Source organism: Hemitrygon akajei, chromosome 1 (genome assembly GCF_048418815.1).
Source record: "Hemitrygon akajei chromosome 1, sHemAka1.3, whole genome shotgun sequence".
Lineage (NCBI taxonomy): Eukaryota > Metazoa > Chordata > Chondrichthyes > Myliobatiformes > Dasyatidae > Hemitrygon > Hemitrygon akajei.
Genome location: NC_133124.1, coordinates 46,333,156 through 46,352,566, shown reverse-complemented (window position 1 = coordinate 46,352,566; position 19,411 = coordinate 46,333,156). Strand labels below are relative to the sequence as shown.

At 39.1% G+C, this 19,411-nt stretch overlaps 1 protein-coding gene across 4 annotated transcripts in view; it reads right to left on the bottom strand.

The window, feature by feature from the left end:
* Positions 1-19,411, bottom strand: part of rb1cc1 (RB1-inducible coiled-coil 1) — a 193,999-nt gene that overhangs the window by 20,329 nt on the left and 154,259 nt on the right. For all 4 annotated transcript variants that reach the window (XM_073042482.1, XM_073042490.1, XM_073042499.1 and 1 more), the window contains 2 exons: positions 19,226-19,284; positions 7,027-7,154 (listed from right to left, as the gene is read on the bottom strand). In XM_073042482.1, coding sequence (XP_072898583.1) covers positions 7,027-7,154; positions 19,226-19,284 — 187 coding nt within the window. The remainder of the gene's footprint in view (positions 1-7,026; positions 7,155-19,225; positions 19,285-19,411) is intronic.

Genomic DNA, 19,411 nt, shown 5'->3' with positions numbered 1-19,411 from the left:
ATATTTGACCTATCAAAATGAACCACCTCACACTAGCGCTTACTGTTAGGGGAGACAGCCAGAGGGGTACTCTCTAATATTTAACTCTTGCCCTTCCTTCTCGTGACTGTTACCCATGGCTGATGTCTCGAGTCCTCGGTGTGACTACTTGCCTATAGCTCCTCTATATCACCTCACTTTCCCAGACCAGATGAAGGTAATCAATCTGCATCTCCAGTCCGCTAACGTAGACCCCAAGGAGCTGCAACTCGACGCAGAACTGGCCGCCTGGGAGGCTGGGAGTCCCTCAGACTTCCCACATCTGACACCCAGTGCAGAACAGCAGTTTAACAGACAAACTTCCCAAACCTCAGAAGTAATTTACCTTGCCTCAGCCTGTCATTGCCGAAGCCCTGTTGAGCCAAAGCCCTCCTACTCCGACTCCCTCTACTCTCTCACCCACTCTATAAAGCTGTCTTCTTTTTAAACTCATCCTGCTGGTCTAATTTGCTGACGTCCACGTGCTTGCGCAATGGTGTCTCGAACAAACTGCTGAAGAAAAAAAAGTTTCCTTTTAAACTCTTCCTGCTGATGTCCGGCGCTTGGACCAGATAAAGATGAGGCAGGGAAATAACAACTTTTAAAAGATGGATCGATAGGTACAGAGATCAGAAATGCTTGGAATGTTATGGCAATTACCCATTTCTATGCTGAATAACTATGTCTGAAAGTAAGCAAAAAATGTTATACTCTACTTTGCAAAAGTCTTTGGCATATATACAGTATATATATTTGCATAGAACTGTAGTAATTTTATGACATTTGTGTGTGATGATAAACCTGATTCTGACATGAGTCTCTGTTGTGGACTGAGACTGGGAAGGGAGGGAGAGGAGAGAGAGCAGGATGTGCCAGAGAGGTATTCTGCAATGACCAATAAACCAATTGTTAGGAATCAAATGATCTTGTCTGATGTTTCACGGCTGGTTGCCTCAGCACCGAGGCTGATCTCCCGCTACCTGGCACTCCTGTTCTGCCACCTATCCCACACCCCTCCAGCTGCAGTCCATCCTCACCATTCCCAACATCCTTTTCTCCTGCCAGATTTACAAACTCACTCCCTGCTTCACATTGAGAAATACAGTCCTGTGAGGCACCCTATATATCTACCTATGACTTTTGTATAGTACTGCATTTTTTTTTGCAATTTATGTGGTAGTGCTCGTCAAAATTGAAACAAAAACTAACATGTAAGGAAACAAAATGTTGTTGAGTAAAATAATACAAAATTCATTCTACTCAATTAAAATAGAAATTAAAACTGTATCATTTATTTTAAAGCTCAGTAAAGACAAATGACAGCAACCTGACATAACATCCATTGAAAAATCCCATGACGAAGCTTTAGATCATAGCACAAATCCATCAGCCTAAGTAACATCTTTTCTATACAATATTTTCCAAAATTACAGCAAATGTAATGTTGACAAATTAACTTCATGCATGCGAATTTCCACATCTCTCAATTTTCATGTATGACTTTTATCCACAATTTGGCTAATGTTATACCTTGCTTTAATGCTCTTTTCACAGCTATGTAATGATCTGATTACTCTTTCTTTTCCTGAAATTACAACAAATTTGATCAATGCAACGTTTGAAATGCATTGATTATTTTGAGCTTTAAATGACAGGAAGAAAAATCCCTCAAATGAACTTACAATATAATTTTGCTAATTTCCAAAGTAGGATTTCTGGGAGGACTTTGAAAACCAAATTCTCATCCAGTTCACATTAACAAAATTACTTAGAAGTTAACTTGGAAGAAACTCTGAGCATGACAAAAGGTTTCTGGTTATTCCACTTTGGCAGTACTGATTTTAGGTTTCACAAGAATAACCTGACTTATCTGGTCCAAACATAAATCAAATATCTGAATTTCTAATTCAAGATTAGAGAAACCATCCTCTTTATAGAAAGCTATCAAGGTAGTGTTTATCTAAGTAAACATCAATTTCCAGCAGCAACTAGACTTTAAAATGAAAGCATATGTGGTTAGAATCACAACTTGACCAAAACTGGACACTCAAGATTATGGGAAAGTCAATCATTCCAGTACCAGGACATCATTCTTTGAGGGCATTTCCTCAGGGGAGTGTCCTAATCCTAACCATTTTCTGTTTCTCACTGTCAAAAAAAGGATTTCCCTTTCATCATAGGATTACAGTGGGGGAAGGGAAGAATGTTTGTGCATGATTTCACAAAGCTTAATTCCATTTGTAATCACTCAGGAAAAGCAAACCATGCCTGCATGCAGCAAGACCTCAACAAAATTTCAACAGAATGGTTTAATAGCAAACAATCTGTCACAAAAGTGGCAGGAAATAAATGTTTCTAATAGAATAGAGTCTAACTGCTTCTAAGTCCTAATACAGGGTCTTGCCCTGTAATGTGGACCATCCCTGCAACTCACAGACATCGCTTTACCTGCTGAGTTTCTCCAGTGATATATTATTTTTGCTCCAAATTCTAGCTCTTGCAATCTTTTGTGAATCTAACAAACTAACCTTTATATACCAGTAATCAGAACCTCCTGATCAGCCAATTAAATGCCATAAGGTAAGAGCAGGTAAAAGGCTGTGCTAGTAACAATGAGTAACTTGCCCCTGACATTTGAGAGCCTTTCACTGTACATAACACTCATGACATGCGCAGGATGGAGAACCACCCAACAGAACAGCCTAGTTAAATGTAACTCTTACCACACTAATGCAACTTTATTAAAACACAAGCTTGATTTGCCATAACCACTATGCCAAATCTGAAGCCTTCCAAAAGACAAAAATGTACATGACTACAGTTACATACCATCTACATAATGTACTTCAGTTACTCACTAAAGAGCCGCTTCCAAGGTTGTGACCTCCACCTCTAAGGGCAAAGACAATAAGTGCACAGGAAAACCACCAGCTTTAGGTATCATTTCAAGCCATATGCCAACCTGATCTGAAATATCACTATTTCTTCATTCTCAATAGAATTACTTACCTAGCATTACTATAGCCAAACATTTATCAGAAGGAAAGCAGTAGACTAAGGTAGCTTATCTCCAAAGGTAAAAGGACCTAGATGGCAGTTATATAACAGGCCTTCCAACAATACCTTCCACAGATTACAACATGAAATAGAAAAGGCCTGTAAAAGTGCAATGTTATGAAAGTCATGGAATATTTCAACGTGCAGGTCGATTAGGAAAATCAGTTTGGTAATGAATCCAAAAGAATGAGTTTGTTGAACATCTATGAGATGGCTTTTCGGAGCATTTTGTTGTTGAGCCTACTGGGGGATCAGCTATACTGAATTGGGTGTTATATAATGAACAAAAGGTAATAGAGAGCTTAAGGTAAAAGAACACTTGGGAGACAATGATCACAATACGATTGAGGTCAACTTGAAAGTTGATAAGGAGAAAGTAAAGTCTGATGTAGCAGGATTTCACAGGAATAAAGGAAATGTCAGTGGTATGAGAGAGGAGTTGGCTGAAGAAAATTGGAAAGAGATGCTGGTAGGATGACAGCAGAGCAGCAATGGCTTGAGTTCTGCGAAAAATGAAGGAGCAAGATAGATATATTCCAAAAATGAATAAATACTCAAATGGCAAAATAGTACAACCGTGGCTGACAATGGAAGTGGAAGCTAGTGTAAAAACAAAAGAGGCCATACAACAAAGCAAAAATTAGTAGGAAGATAAGGGGATTGGGATGCTTTTAAAAACTTACAGCTTCATGAGGAAAAAGATGAAATGAAAGCAAGTTAGCAAACAATATCAAAGTGGATAGTAAAACTTTTTCAAGTATGTTAAAAACAAGAGGAAAGAGGATATAGGAATGCTAGAAAATTAGGCCGAGAAATAATAAAGGGGGACAAGGAGTTGGCAGATGAACTAAATATGTACCTTGCATTAGCCTTTACTGTGGAAGACACTAGCAGTGTGTCAAATGTTGAAGGGTGCAAGGGAAGAGAAGTGAGTGCAGTTACTATTACAAGGGAGTAGGTGCTCAAAAAGCTGAAAGACGCTGCAAGTCATCTGGACCAGATGAACTGCACCTAGGGTTCTGAAAGAGGTCGCAGTTGAGATTATGGAGGCATTAGAAATGATGTTTCAAAAATCATTGGACTCTAGCATGGTGCCAGAGGGCTGGACAATTGGAAATGTCACTCCACTCTTTAAGAAAGGAGGGACACAGCAGAAAGGAAATTATAGGCCAGTTAGCCTGACCTCAGTGTTTGGGCAGATGTTGGGAGTCAATTGGTTATGGAAGATGAGGTTATGGAGTACTTGGTGACACAGGACAAGATAGGACAAAGTCAGTACGGTTTCCATAAGGGAAAAATCTTGCCTGACGAACCTGTTGGGGAGTTCTTTGAGGAGATTACAAATAGGGTAGACAAAGGGATACGGATACAGTGGATGTCATACATTTCAAAAGACCTTTGACAAGTTGCCACACAAAGCTGCTTACAAGTTAAGAACTCACGGTATTACCGGAAAGTTACTGGCATGGTTAGAACATTAGAACATTGGCTAATTGGTAGGAGGGAATAAATGGGAATAAAAGGATCCTTTTTCTGGTTGGCTGGCAGTGAGTAGTGGTGTTTCTCAGGGGCCAGTGTTGGGACCATTTCTTTTTATGCAGTATATAAATGATTTAGATGATGGAATAGATGACTTTACTGCCAAGTTTGCAGATGATACGAAGATTGGCGGAGGAGCAGGTAGTGTTGAGGAAACAGATTAGGGGAATGGGCAAGAAAATGACAAATGAAATACAATGTTGCAAAATACATGGTCATGCACTTTGGTAGTAGAAATAAATGTGCAGACTATTTTCTAAATGGGCTGAAAATCCATAAATCTGAGATGAAGAGCAACTTGGGAGTTGTTGTGCAGAACGTTATAAAGGTTAACTTGCAGGTTGAATCAGTGGTGTTGAAGGCAAATGCAACATTAGCATTCATTTCAAGAGGTACATAATACAAGAGCAAGAATGTGATATTGAGGTTTTATAAGGAACTGGTGAGGCCTCACCTTGAGTACTATGAACAGTTTTGGGCTCCTCATCTAAGAACAGATGTGCTGGCATCGGAGAGGGTTTAGAGGAGGTCAACAAGGAATGATTTTGTAAATGAAAGCCTCATCATACCAGGAATGTTTGATAGCTCTGGGTCTGTACTCGTGGAATTTAGAAGGATGAGGGTGGATCTCAATGAAACCTTTCGAATATCAAAAGGCCTAGACAGAACAGATGTAGAAAGGAAGTTTCCCAAGGTGGGGGAGTATAGGACAGGAGGGCACAGCCTCAGGATAGAGGAGCATCATTTAAAAACAGAGATGTGAAGAAACTTCTTTAGCCAGAGGGTGGTGAAGCTGTGGGAATTGTTATTGTAGGCAGCTGTGGAGGCCAGGTCATTGGGTGTATTTAAGACAGAGCTTAATAGGTTCTTCATTGGACATGGCATCAAAGGTTATGGGGAGAAGGCTAGGGAGTGGGACTGAGAAGGGGAAAAAATAGGATCAATCATGAATGAATGGTGGAGCAGACTCAATGGGCTAAAATAGCCTAATTCTGCTCCTATGTCTTATGGTTTTATATAGTCTTATTATCATTCTCTGAAGATCAACTAGAATGTACAATAATTGCTGACCTTGCAGTAATACAGTACCAAATGATTAAAATTGTTACAATGATCACAATTATGGCATTTTCCATTTTGCTGTTTGTCCAGTATCATTGAAATTAAATCAAGCAATGTTTATTTTTTTGTTGATCTGAAGGCATGACAGAAAAAATCAAGAGAAAAATAAATGAGGTTAAAATACCGTCTTGAGAAGCAGCAAGTGGTAAAGAATAAAAAGAAAAACTAGAAAAGTGAATAATGCAAAATTGAATCAGTAACTACCAATTTTTTAAAGCATGTACAATGTAGCTGTAATGAATCATTTTAAAATCAGACCGGCTTGAAAATAGTCTACAGTTTTAGAATAATGGAAGAAACAGTGATTAGGACAGAACAATTATTAAAACTCCTGTCAATTCTGTTTTTAGAGGACATTAAAGGGAGTTGCCTTGAAATATTACCTAAATCAATAAATTGAAGTGGGGAATTGAACTGACATCTGTAAATTAAAAGTACGATAGTGGGATGTGATAGCCATTTGAAGATAATTAAGACTGATATTTAAAGATAAAGGAATAGTAGTGAGTGTACTGAACTCCGTGAGGAGAATTAAAGCATCCGTAAGTATTAAAATAGTGAAAAAGATACCATGTTTCTTTTAGGGAGAACCTTTGAAAAACCTGAAAATTAACTGAATAAAATTAAAACTAACCAGGAAGCATTAAAACATAGTTTTCTAGACCTAACTGAACTGAAATTAGCTTTACTAATTTTGTTCTGTTTACCATTTTCGTAGTATAGAGAAAGCACGTGAATTTCACTAGAAATTTCTCATGTCCTTACAATGCAAGATTAAGATAATCTTTTCTGTACAGAATACTAAAAATATATAAAATGCAATTATATGACGACAAATGGTAGACACCGTTAATAAGATGAAAAATCTAAATATACTTAAGTACAAGTCCCATATGTGCACATTCATTTAAAAACAATTACAGTATCTATCATAACCAGCAAATAATTCCACTTTTCCTTTGAATCATTTCCAGCTGTCTAAAATTGGGATATTTATTCATGACAGATTATGGATTAAAAATGCAAAATTTGCATGAAATCTATTTTTGACTGCAAGCCGCATAGAAGTTACTCAATGAAGCATGGCCTGATTCATTGTAGTTTGTTTTAAAATTTGGCAACATGCAAAACACTGAGCATAAAGTTGAAAGAAAGAAATGACAATTCTCAAAATGAGAGCACCTGGTTGTAATTTGCACTGGGATCCCTGAATGAGGAACAAAGTAGAAACTTACAACTATTAGGACACTTTTGAATAAAATAATTTATTTAAAGCAAAAATTTTCTCACCAGGTTTAAGATCTAATGCTCCCAAAGACTCTGAATGCAAGAAGTAAAGTGTTGGGCCAACAGTAAACAGAACATAATTATCGTGACGTTCATCCAAGATTATGAGCACCAAATCCCCAACTTGGAAACTGGAAGAGAAAATAACAATATTAAATCGTAAAATTGAAGATCATTTGTTTAATTTAAATACTACATGAGACACTGTGAGCAGCAAGAAGAAATATAGTCCACTATAATCTATAACCTGAAGATCTACCAAATTTCTCACACTACCATCACCATCAAGTCATAAACCAAATTTGGCTTATTCAGCAATGTATAAGCCACGGACATGTTAGAACAAGTTATATTTCAACAAAAGATGCCAGCTAAGCACAACCGGAATACAGCATAAAATGCTGATTGAAACAAAACTTCACAGACATAAACAAATAATTCTACATCAGATTATTGTGGTATTAAAAGGTAGATAAGACTGTAAAGAAAGATTTTGGCATATTGGTTTTCATAAATCAGAATACAAGTACAGGAGTTGGGATGTTATCTTGAAGTCCTATAGGATGTTCGTGAAGCCTAATTTGGAGTATTGTGTGCAGCTTTCCTTACCCAACTGCCGAATAGATATCAATGAGATTGAAAGAATGACAAGAGAATGGATGCATACAAATTTCCTTCCAAGATCTTCAACTTCATTTGGAAATGTACCAGTCATTAATTGGTAATTCTTGAACTCCCTTCTGAACTACAAACATTTAATTAAATAATTTTGCTGGAAATACTTTCATTAAATATTTGTACAATTCAAGGAAATGGCTCACCAGATTTTTTTTTAATACCTCTAGGAATGGACAACAGAGCCTATCATTATTAATGTCCACGGCAAAAAGAAATACTCACTACCAAATTCTATGCCTTATGTGAACTGCATATCCTTGTTACATTTCAACATAACATACAGTACATTATTTTGGTCTTTCAAAAAAAAACTATCAAAATAATTTAAGATGCAAGTGTTTCAATTATTTGTTAAAAGGGTGCAACAAAAAGTATTTTCCTTTTTGGTCAGTTAACTAGACCAGGCTAATAGAGTAAAAATGTTGGTTGGACCCTCGAAAGGGAATTGGAATGCACCCAATCAGTGAATGAAAGCACAAGAAGCAGCAGCGACTTTACGCAGGTCCGCAATTGAAGATTAAAAAATGCAGTGCTTCGTGGCAGTTTTCAGAGTTGGACTGTGTCCAATCAGTGAATGGGATTCATTAGGAAGAGCGCATAAAAATAAGGCAAGGGCAAGCGGAGTGGCCATTGTGTGAGTAGGCCAGTGTTACGAGTGGCTTTGGTTAATCAGGCTTAGCAGAGTTAAGTACCTGGGTTCTTTATTCTTCATTCCTCATCTGTTAGGGCACACTTAGTGCAGTGAGAATGATGGCTCTGGGGCAGTGTTACAAGAACTTAAGAAATAGGAGGAGTAAGCCATCTGGCCCGTTGAGCCTGCTCCGTCATTCAATAAGATCATGTGGCTGATCTGACCATGGACTCGTCTCCACCTACATGCCTTTTCCCCATAACCCTTAATTCCCCTACTATGCAAAAATAAATCCAACCTTGCTTTAAATATATTTACTGAAGTAGCCTCTACTGCTTCACTGGGCACAGAATTTCACAGGTTCACCACTCTTTGGGAAAAGCAGATCCTCCTCAACTCTGTCCTAAATTTACTAAATTTATTGGTTAATGACCGATATCCTTGTGAGCACATTTGCTAGAGTTGTTCAGGAGGGTTTAAACTATTTTGACAGGGCAATGGGAACTGGAGTGATAGGGCTGAGAATGGGGTAGTTGGTTAAAAGACAGAAGCAGCATGTAGTGAGACTGCTAGCAAGGACAGGCTGATGACAGGATGAAATTGCAGTCAATGGGTTGAATAGCAAAGTAAAAGGGGGACAAAAATCAAAAAGGGTGATAAATACTGAACTGATGGTGTTATATTTCAATGCATACAGTATATGGATTAAGGTAGATAAACATGAAGCACAGTTACAGATTGGCATGTATGACATTCTGGGCATCTTTGAGTCATGGCTGAAAGAAGATTATAGCTGGGAGCTTAACATCCAAGGATATACACTGTATCGAAAGGACAGGCAGGTAGGCAGAAGCGGTGGGGCAGCTCTGTTGGTAAAAAATGAAATCAAACCATTAGAAAATGATGATATAGGATTGAAACGTGTAGAGTCGTTGTGGGTAGAGCTAAGATTACTACAAGGGTAAAAAGATCCTGCTGGAAGTTATACACAAACCTCCGAACAGCAGCAAAGATGGGCTAGAAATTACAACGGGAGATAGAAAATGCATGACAAAAAAGCAATATACTGATAGTCATGGGGAATTCCAATATGTATCCAGATAGACGGAGAAAGATAGGTTGATGCTGGATTCCAAGAAGGAGACTATGTAGAATGTCTACGAGATGACTTTTTAGAGCAGCTTACGTTTGAGCCCACTAAGGGATCAACAGTTCTGGAATGGGTGTTGTGCAATGAACCGGAATTAAAGAGCTTAAGGTAAAAGAACCCTTGGGGGAGGTGATCATAACATGAAAGAATTCACCCTGCAATTTGAAAAGGAGAAGCTAAAGTCTGGTGCATCAGTATTACAGTGGAGTAAAGCGTACTACAGAGGTATGAGAGAGGAGTTGGCCAAAATTAGCAATGGCTGGAGCTTCTTGGAGCAATTCAGGAGCAGGATAGATACATCTCTAAGAAGTAGTAGTATTCTAAAGGCAGATGATGCAACTGTGACTGACAAGGGAAATTAAAGCCAACATAAAAGCCAAAAAGAAGGCATATATAATAGTGCAAAAATTAGTGGGAAGTTAGAGGATTGGGAAGCTTTTAAAAACCAGCAGAAGTCAGAAAGAAGGAGAAGATGGAACACAAAGGTAAGCTAGCCAATAATATTAAAGAGGTTACCAACAGTTTCCTCAGATACATAAAATGCAAAAAAAAGGTGACATTAGATATCAGACCACTGGAAAATGATGCTGATGAGGCAGCAAAGGGGACAAATAAATGGTGGCCGAATTGAATAAGTATTTTGCATCAATTTTCACTGTGGAAGACACTAGCAGTATGCCAGAAGTTCAAGAGTGTTGGGGGCAGAAATGAGAGAAGTTGCCATTACTAGAGAGAAGTTGCTTGTGAAAATGAAAGGTCTAAAGGTGGACAAGTTTTCTAGACCAGATGGTCTACACCTCAGGGTTCTGAAAGAGATGGCTGAAGAGATTGGGGAGGCATTGTTATTGATATTTCAAGAATCAATAGAGTTTGGAATAGCTCTGAAGGATTGGAAAATTGCAAATGTCACTCGACTCTTCAAGAAAGAGGAAGGCAAAAGAAAGGAAATTATAGGACAGTTGGCCTGACCTTAGTAGTTGGGGAGATGTTGGGAGTTGAGGATGCTGTTTTGGCATACTAGGAGGCACATGGTAAAACAGACTGTGGTCAGTGTGGTTTCATCAAGGGAAAATTTTGCCTGACAAATCCATTGGAATTCCTTGAAGAAATAAAAAAAGATAGAAAATAAGAATTGGTGGATGTTGTGTAAGTGGATTTTCAGAAGGCTTTTGACTAAGTGTCACACATGAGGCTGCTTTAACAAGTTAAGAGCCGTGGTATTACAGCAAGACATTAGCATGAACAGAACACTGGCTGAATGGCAGGAGGCAAAGAGTTGGTTGACTGCCAGTGACCAGTGGTGTTACGCAGGGGTCTGTGTTGAGACCAATTCTTTTTATGTTATATGTCAATGATTTGGACGACAGAATTGTTAGCTTTGTGGCCAAGTTTGTAGATGAAATGAAGATCCATGGAGGGACAAGTAGTGCTGAGAAAACACAGAAGCTATGGAAGGACTTAAGAAGATTAGCAGAGTTGGCAAAGAGGTGGCAGATAGTGCAGTATTGGAAAGTGTATGGTAATGCACTTTGGTAGAAGAAATAAAAGCATAGACTATTTTCTAAATGGAGAGAAAATTCAAAAATCTGAGGTGCAAAGGGACTTGAGAGTTCTTGTGCAGGATTCCCTAAAGGACAACTTGCAGGTTGAGTCAGTGGTGAGGAATGAAAATGCAATGTTAGCATTCATTTCAAGAGGACTAGAATAGAAAAACAAGGATGTAATGTTGAGGCTTTATAAGGCACTTTTGAAGCCTCATTTGGAGAATTTTGAGCTATCTGGGGCACCTTATCTAAGAAAGGATGTTGTGATATTGGAGTGTTCAAAGGAGCTTCATGAAAATGATTCTGGGATTATGAGGGGTGTTTGATGGCTTTGGACCTGTACCTACATGAATTCAGAAGAATGGTGGGGGGGCGGGGGGGGGGGGAGGAGAAATCTCATTGAAACCTCATTGAATACTGACAGAACTTGATAGAGTGGATGTGGAGAAGACGTTTCCAATGGTGGGGAAGTCTAAGACCAGAGGACACAACCCCAGAATAGAAGGGTGTCCATTTAAAACTGAGATAAGAAGGAATTTCTTTTGCTAAAGAGTGGTGAATCTGTGGAATTCATTGCAGAGGTGGCTGTGGAGGCCAAGCAATGGTATATTTAAAGCAAAGGTTGATAGATTCTTCATTAGTCCAGGCATGAAGGGTTATGGAGAGAAGGCAGGAGACTGAGGTTGAGAGGGAAATGGATCAGCCACGATGAGCAGGTTCAATGGGTCAAATAGCCTAATTCTGCTCGAATATCTTATGGTTTTATATTATAATCAGGATTTTTAGTATCAGACAAAGTCACAAGATTTTTTCATTCTGGAAATCTTTGATCAATACAAGAGATCCCAAGGTGTGCAATGTCACTAAATTTAATTCAGGAGATACTTTACCCAGAGATGGTTAGAATGTAGATCCCATTACAAAGCAATAGGTTGGGTTCATTTAGAGTAAATCTAGATTAACACACGGAGTAACAGAATAATAGGCCAATGGGAGAAATTTAAGTATAATTACCAGCATAAACTAATGTGTTATAAAATCCTATACATAGTGCAATAATACTAAACAAAATAGCAAGTGAATGACTAATACAATTCATCATGAATATTAGATATATCATTGAAGCTAAACCTTGCTGCCATATTTCTACAAGTATACCACACAAGGTCAGTGCCCCCAATCAGAAAAAAAAACATCAATACTTTAAACAGGTTCCTAATGAAATTCTAGTGTCCATGTCAGACAGAGGAACAGCAGACACTCTGGGAACAAAATCTGACAATAAATTTATATAATAATTTGCTTAACCATATACTACAATTCTTTAAGAAAAAAAGAGATTGATGTGTAAAATGAGAGAAGATCCATTTAGACATTTGTTTCCTATAACAACTGACAAAGGCACTTGGTGACGGACGGTACCGATGAAGGCAAGATCAGATCCTGAAGACCATCGCTGAAGCCATCAGCACAGGAGTTGAGTGGGTGAGGTGGTCCCGACCCTCCAAGCAGACCATTGCCTTTGTCAGAGCTGGGGAGCAGCCAATACCCACCAAAAGAGCAGCTGCAGGTATCTTGACCTCTGCAAGAGACTGGAAGCTGTTGGTTGACCTCGAACGGCAGCTGAAGTTCCCCAACCATATCGCAGCCACCACCCTGCAACCAGGCATTGTCCTTGTGCCTGAGTCTACCAAGCAAGTGGTGCTGCTGGAGCTGACAGTCACATGGGAAGATCGCTTGGAAGAGGCCTTTGAAAGGAAGCTCTCCAAGTACGTAGGACTGGTCAGCAACCGTCAGCAGGCTGGGTGGAAAGCGAGTTGTCTCCCAGTGGAGGCTGGATGTAGGGCAGGGGTCACCAACTTTTTTTGCACCGCGTACTGGTTTAATATTGACAATATTCTTGAGGACCGGCCAACAGGGGGTGTTAATCACAAATGGAATAAAGGTGATAAGTCAACTATAAGTCACTTATAAGTGGCTAATACACTCAATTTTGTTTCTAAAAGGGTTTATCTAACAAATTTAATATTAAACACACAGCGTATATTTTCCTCGCATGAAGATAGTGATAAGTCAATTATAAGTCAACAGCATAATATTTTAAGCAACGTTTGGATATTAAACACACTGTGCTTTTTTTCCTCGCATGAACATATAAAATCATTGGAACACACCAATTATCACTGAATCAGTGGGAGCCCTGGGCTTGTTTCCCTGCAACAAGATGGTCCCATCGAGGGGTGATGGGAGACAGTGATACAGTGATACTCGAAGGGTGCTCCTTATGTCCAATCTATTCTGCAATTTAGTTTTCGTTGCATTCAATGCAGAAAACCACGCTTCACAGAGATATGATATTGGAAATGGAAGCAACGTTTTCAGTGCTTTCATGGCTGCCTCAGGATATTCAGCCTTGACTTTGATCCAGAATGCCGGCAGAGATGTTATGTCAAACATACTTCTCAGCCCACCGTCATTTGCAAGCTCAAGGAGTTGATCTTCTTCCCGCGCTGACATGGATGATTCACCGGGGACATTCACAAATGGGTCACGGACCCACTCTTTTGCACATCTTGTGTCATCTGCGGTTGGGAAGTAACGCTCGAATTCTGTCGACAGCGAAGATAGGTGATCGCGCACCAGCTGCGAGAAGGACGGTGCAGCCTCAGTCCCTCCCAAAATCCCAGCTAATGTTGGGAACATGTCAAATATGCCCCTGTCCACTCGCCGTCCCCACAGTTCCAGTTTGGCTTTGAAAGCAGACACTTTGTCTGTCAACTTGAAGACAGTTGTCATTTTCCCCTGAAGTGACAAATTGAGTTTACGGAGCAGGTTGAAGATGTCACATAGATAAGCGAGTTTTGCTATCCACTCCTCATCACTGAAGTGTGCTGCCAGTGATGACTTTTTCCTGAGAGAAATCTCTGTAGCGGCTCTCTTAACTCAAAAACCCTGGCCAGGGCTCTCCCCCTTGATAGCCACCTGACGTCAGTGAGTAAGTGAAGGCGTTTGTGCTCTGCATCCATTTCCTCGCAAAGCTGCTCAAACAGACGTGAGTTAAGGGTTTTTGCTTTGATGTGACTGATAACTTCAACAATGTCACTCAATAAGCTGTAAGATCAGGTGACATTTTTCGGCTCGCCAGCATTTCCCTGTGTATGACACAGTGTGTAGACTGGCATTCAGGAGCAACCTCTTTGACTCGGGTAGTGAAACCAGACAGCCGTCCAGTCATAGCTGCAGCCCCGTCTGTGCATATTCCAACACAGAATGACCAGTCCAGTTTGCCTGACATGTAGTCATTCAAAGACTTGAATAGTTCTGCCCCAGTTGTGTTAGTTGGCAGTGGCAGTGCACACAACATATCCTTGTGCACATCGTCTTGAAATATATATCGCACATAAACCAGCAGTATTGCCTTGTTGTCAACATCAGTAGACTTGTCGACCTGGATAGCATACCATGGTGACTCGTTAATCCATTCGAACAGCTGTGCTTCAATGACCTCCGCTATGTCCTCCGCTATGTCATCGATTCTCCTTGAAACTGTGGTAGCTGAAAGAGAAACCTGTGCCATCTTGTTAGCTGCAGCTTCTCCGAACAGTTCACGGCACATGTCCTTAGCAGCAGGCAGAATCAAACTCTTCACCAACAGTGAAAGGCTTCTTAGTCTTAGCAGTATGGCTAGCCAAGTACGACGCTCTCAGAGCAGCAGCATTTGTGGAGGTGGTGGCTCTCAGCATTTGCTTCTGTCCCGCTTGTTCGTGTTTCTTCTGCTCAAAAAAATCAATGGGTTTGTCTTTAAGTGCAGGGTGCTTGGACTCAAGGTGCTGAAGCAGTTTTGAGGGCTTCTTTGCCTCAATAGACAGCTTGTCTCCACATAACACTCACAGGGGGCTTGGAGCGTGTGAGTCACCGGTTGCATTAAAACCAGATTTTATGTACGACTCGTCATATTTTCTGTTGAAGGAAGCTTTCTTTTTTTTTTGTAGTCTCGGCCTCAGCTGTCTCCGCGTTATTATCATCGCTAAGCCTTTTATGTTCCCTACCACCTCTTCCAAAGAAACTTTCAAGTGACGTTTGTTCTTTACTCATCGAGTGATTGTAGGTTAATGACCGACTGATGACCTCGCATGCGTTCAAGTTCAACAATGCGCATGACAGGGAATGAGAAAAGGTGCAGCTGACTCATATCGTTTCATATCGTTTCCTCGTGGCCTGGTAGCACGTGCTTCGCAGCCTGGTGGTTGGGGACCATTGATGTAGGGGATTCACAGCCCGTTCTTTAACCAGAGCCTTCAGCAATTTGGGCAACGAGGGAGAGAGGAAGAGGAGAGCCATCCGCAGTACCACTGATGCAGCAGAGAGGGCCTCAAGATGGCTGTGGCTCAAAAGAGGGGAGCCATGGAGTCAGAAGTAGCTAGCCATCAGGACACAAGAGGCTTGGTCACCTGGAGGAGGGTGTATGATGTTGAAAGACACAAAACATCCGATGATTCCAGGAACATCGCTGAAGATGTGTCCAGAGGCATCAGAAGATATATGCACAGAACAAAGAGCATTTAGAATTTAGACAATAAAAAGAGAAAAGCACAGGATTTCTCTCATTACAGTGATAATCAAGGCTACAACTGAACAGAGTAAAGAGTAAGAATGACAAAGCTATTCTAATAGAAGTGAAAATTTAATCTATTTGTGGAAAATATCTAAGAGAAAAGGCTCTGAGAAAAAAACCTACTCGCAGAAGGAGATTGAGATTGCCAGCAGCAAGCAGTAGATGGCCATCATTACAACTTGGAGCAAGTTGTAGAAGAGCAGAGGCTTGCCTGCAAGTTTGTCAAGAATGATCTTATGACAAAAACATTGTAATCTCCAAATTAGGAAAAAGTTACCGTAGATGCCGGATTATAAGCCGCTACTTTTTTCCCACGCTTTGAACAGCTTTGAACACTGCGGCTTTTACTACGGTGCGGCTAATGCATGGTTTTTTTTCATGCCGCCAAAAACATTTTGCCTCGTAACAGTAGACCAATGAAATTGATGAGTAGTTCACAGAGGTCCAATGAAATTGTATGATAAATCAAGTGCACTTTCACAATTAAATTATTGTAAATCAGTCATTTGTACTCACCCTCATCAACATGGAAAACACTCGAAGAAAAGCATTGTGCTGCCTTTATGGCAGTTATTTAGTTTATAATATTTTCGCTTAGTAATTCAATTGTTAGTATATTCTAGTTAAAGTTAGAAGTGTTTTAACTATATTTGTTTTCTGTACTACATCCCGGGATACTATGACGTCACATCCGGTTTCGCCGCGTCTTGTGGGAAATACCGGTTTGCGATAAACGGGAAGGTGGGGGCGAGCGGCATTAGACCCGCGCGAGAACGCTGCTTTTAAGTTAAAGGCGATCAATAACTTTTCCTGGTAGGCTGCAGTATATATATTTTTTTACCAGTCGTTAGGAGATATTGGAATGTTGTTCGTGCACTGTTCAGTAAAAAAGTATACGCAACGTAATTTGTGTGTTACCGATACGTATGTATATTTAAAAGTAGCCGTGTTACAGGCACGGTTCGAAAAAAAGCATTTGCAATATGTATTTGTTTATGTTACCATACGGATTTAATTAAAAGTTAAAAAATCCTCACGTGTAATATCTTTCTGTGTAAATATCTCATATTACAACGTGGGACACCTGCGGCCTAAAATCCGGTGCAGCTTGTACAAGTACAAAATTGATTTTCTTTCTAAAATTAGAGCCTGCGGCTTTTAATCAGGTGCGCTCTGTAGTACGGAATCTACGGTAATTATATAGGTTTGTTTTTAAAAATCTCAAGAAACATTTTATTTCTCCACCGATGGTTAAATTGGTACAGTGAAGCTAGCATACAGTACTGATGAAAACATTCTCAGATTTGATTTTAAAACAGACTAATAACTGGAAGTACAATGAAAGCAGTTCGGGACCATGTAAAGAATTTGATTATTTTGGTTATAGGTGAAAGCTTGTCCAAGTCACTATGAACATTTATTTCAAGTCTCAGTAAAATCAAGATCTGCACATTTAATATTTATATGGAGGGCAAATCTGTTATAGATGACTCAATGTTAACTTCAGCTTTCACAATTTTTTATAAAATGATTAATTTGGAGTATAAACTTGTCTACTCTTTTAGTAACTGCTTTAAATTTGAACCAGTTTCAAGTTTAAACAAAACGTTCCTAAAAGCCTTGTCAATTTAATAATCTCTAGAATAGTGTGACTCTTCTCAATTTACAACACAAGTCTTGCTTGCAAATTACACCCTGGTCTTGCCTGGAATGAAACACTCCATCTGGTGGTTGAACTGAGAACTGATCAAACTAGCTCAATTAAATCACATGCAAATTCAAATGACAGATGGTACTGGAACTTGAATTCCTGGTTGGGGCTTGTGAGGGCACTTACTATTTGAGTGTAGCACAGCTTTAAATAAATTTAGAAAGGTTACAAAAATAGAATTACTAAATACAGACACAAGCAAGAGAAAAACTGCAGATGCTGGAAATCCAAGCAACAATGCTGGAGGAACTCCACAAACCAGACACCATGTATGGAGAAGAGTAAAAGTCCAAAACATAAATTTTAGCTGGTGACTGCAACAACTTCTTAGTAACATTAGAAATCGAAGTTTTTGTCACATTATTATGCTTACAACATGCAATGTGCTCTGGTAACCTGGATCAAAGCTGAAAGACTAATACATAATTTTGTTGAAAGACTGGTACAATTAGATGATAACGTTCTTAAAAATCACAAACGTTTTTAGTAGAAAAATAAACACTTTTAAAAATGGGGTAGGGTGGTTTTAAAAAAAAAAGCAAAGCTGCTCAATTGCTTCAATAATTAGAACGTAAATTGGGAAAAGAAAAATCAATTATGCTTTTATTCCTACAAACAAATCAAAAACCCATATGATACAGTTGAAATTACTATACCGTAGATTTCGCACTACAGAGCGCACCTGATTAAAAGCCGCTGGCTCTAATTTTAGAAAGAAAATCAATTTTATACTTGTACAGGCCGCACCGGATTTTCGGCCACAGGTGTCCCACGTTGTAATATGAGATATTTACACAGAAAGATATTACACGTGAGGATTTTTTAACTTTTAATTAAATCCATATGGTAACATAAACAAATACATATTGCAAATGCTTTTTTTCGAACCGTGCCTGTAACGCGGCTACTTTTAAATATATGTTGCGTATACTTTTTTACTGAACAACATTCCAATATCTCCTAACGACTGGTAAAAAATATATATACTGCAGCCTACCAGGAAAAGTTATTGATCGCCTTTAACTTAAAAGCAGCGTTCGCTCAGATCCAATGCCGCTCGCCCCCCGCCTTCCCGTTTATCGCAAACAGGTATTTCCCACAAGACGCGGCGAAACCGGGTGTGACGTCATAGCATCCCGGGATGTAGTACAGAAAACAAATATAGTTAAAACACTTCTAACTTAGAAATTACTAACAAATGAATTACTAAGCGAAAATATTATAAACTAAATAACTGCCATAAAGGCAGCACAATGCTTTTCTTCGAGTGTTTTCCATGTTGATGAGGGTGAGTACAAATGATTGATTTACAATAATTTAATTGTGAAAGTGCGCTTGATTTATCGTACAATTTCATTGGACCTCTGTGAACTACTCATCAATTTTATTGGTCTACTGTTACGAGGCAAAATGTTTTTGGCGGCATGAAAAAAAACCATGCATTAGCCGCACCGTAGTAAAGGCCGCAGTGTTCAAAGCTGTTCAAAATGTGGGGAAAAAGTAGCGGCTTATAATCCGACATCTACGGTAATCTTTTTTGTGTAAATTTATTAAACCAGGTTAGGTATTTCCAGTCTTCATACAATCAAATAAATGCATTCCCAAAAAAATAACTACAAACTGCTGTTCAAGGTTCCCACATCTTGAGATGCTTTATACCAGTAACTCATCCAGAAATCATGGAATGCTATTAAGCTGGATACTTAAGTGATGCGCTCTCATTAAATACATTATAAGTTAGGGTCTATTTACTTTTAAATTGTTCCCTCCCTCAACCCCAAAGTTAGCCTATAAATAAATTTGTTTTATAGAAACTAAACATTCCAATCAATAATGAAGCAGTTTCTCTTTTTTTTTGCCAAAATATACTTACTCTCGAATGGCTATTTTGTCAGAATGTCTGGAAGAAACTGAGGACAAGCTCTGAGACATCTGAAAAATCAAAGCCAAACAATTAGCCAAAGAAGGGTTCAAATATTTTATAAAAGTAATAATAAAACAGTTAACAAATCACAAAATCTGATACACATTTCTCTAAATTTAATGTCATTGGATCAGA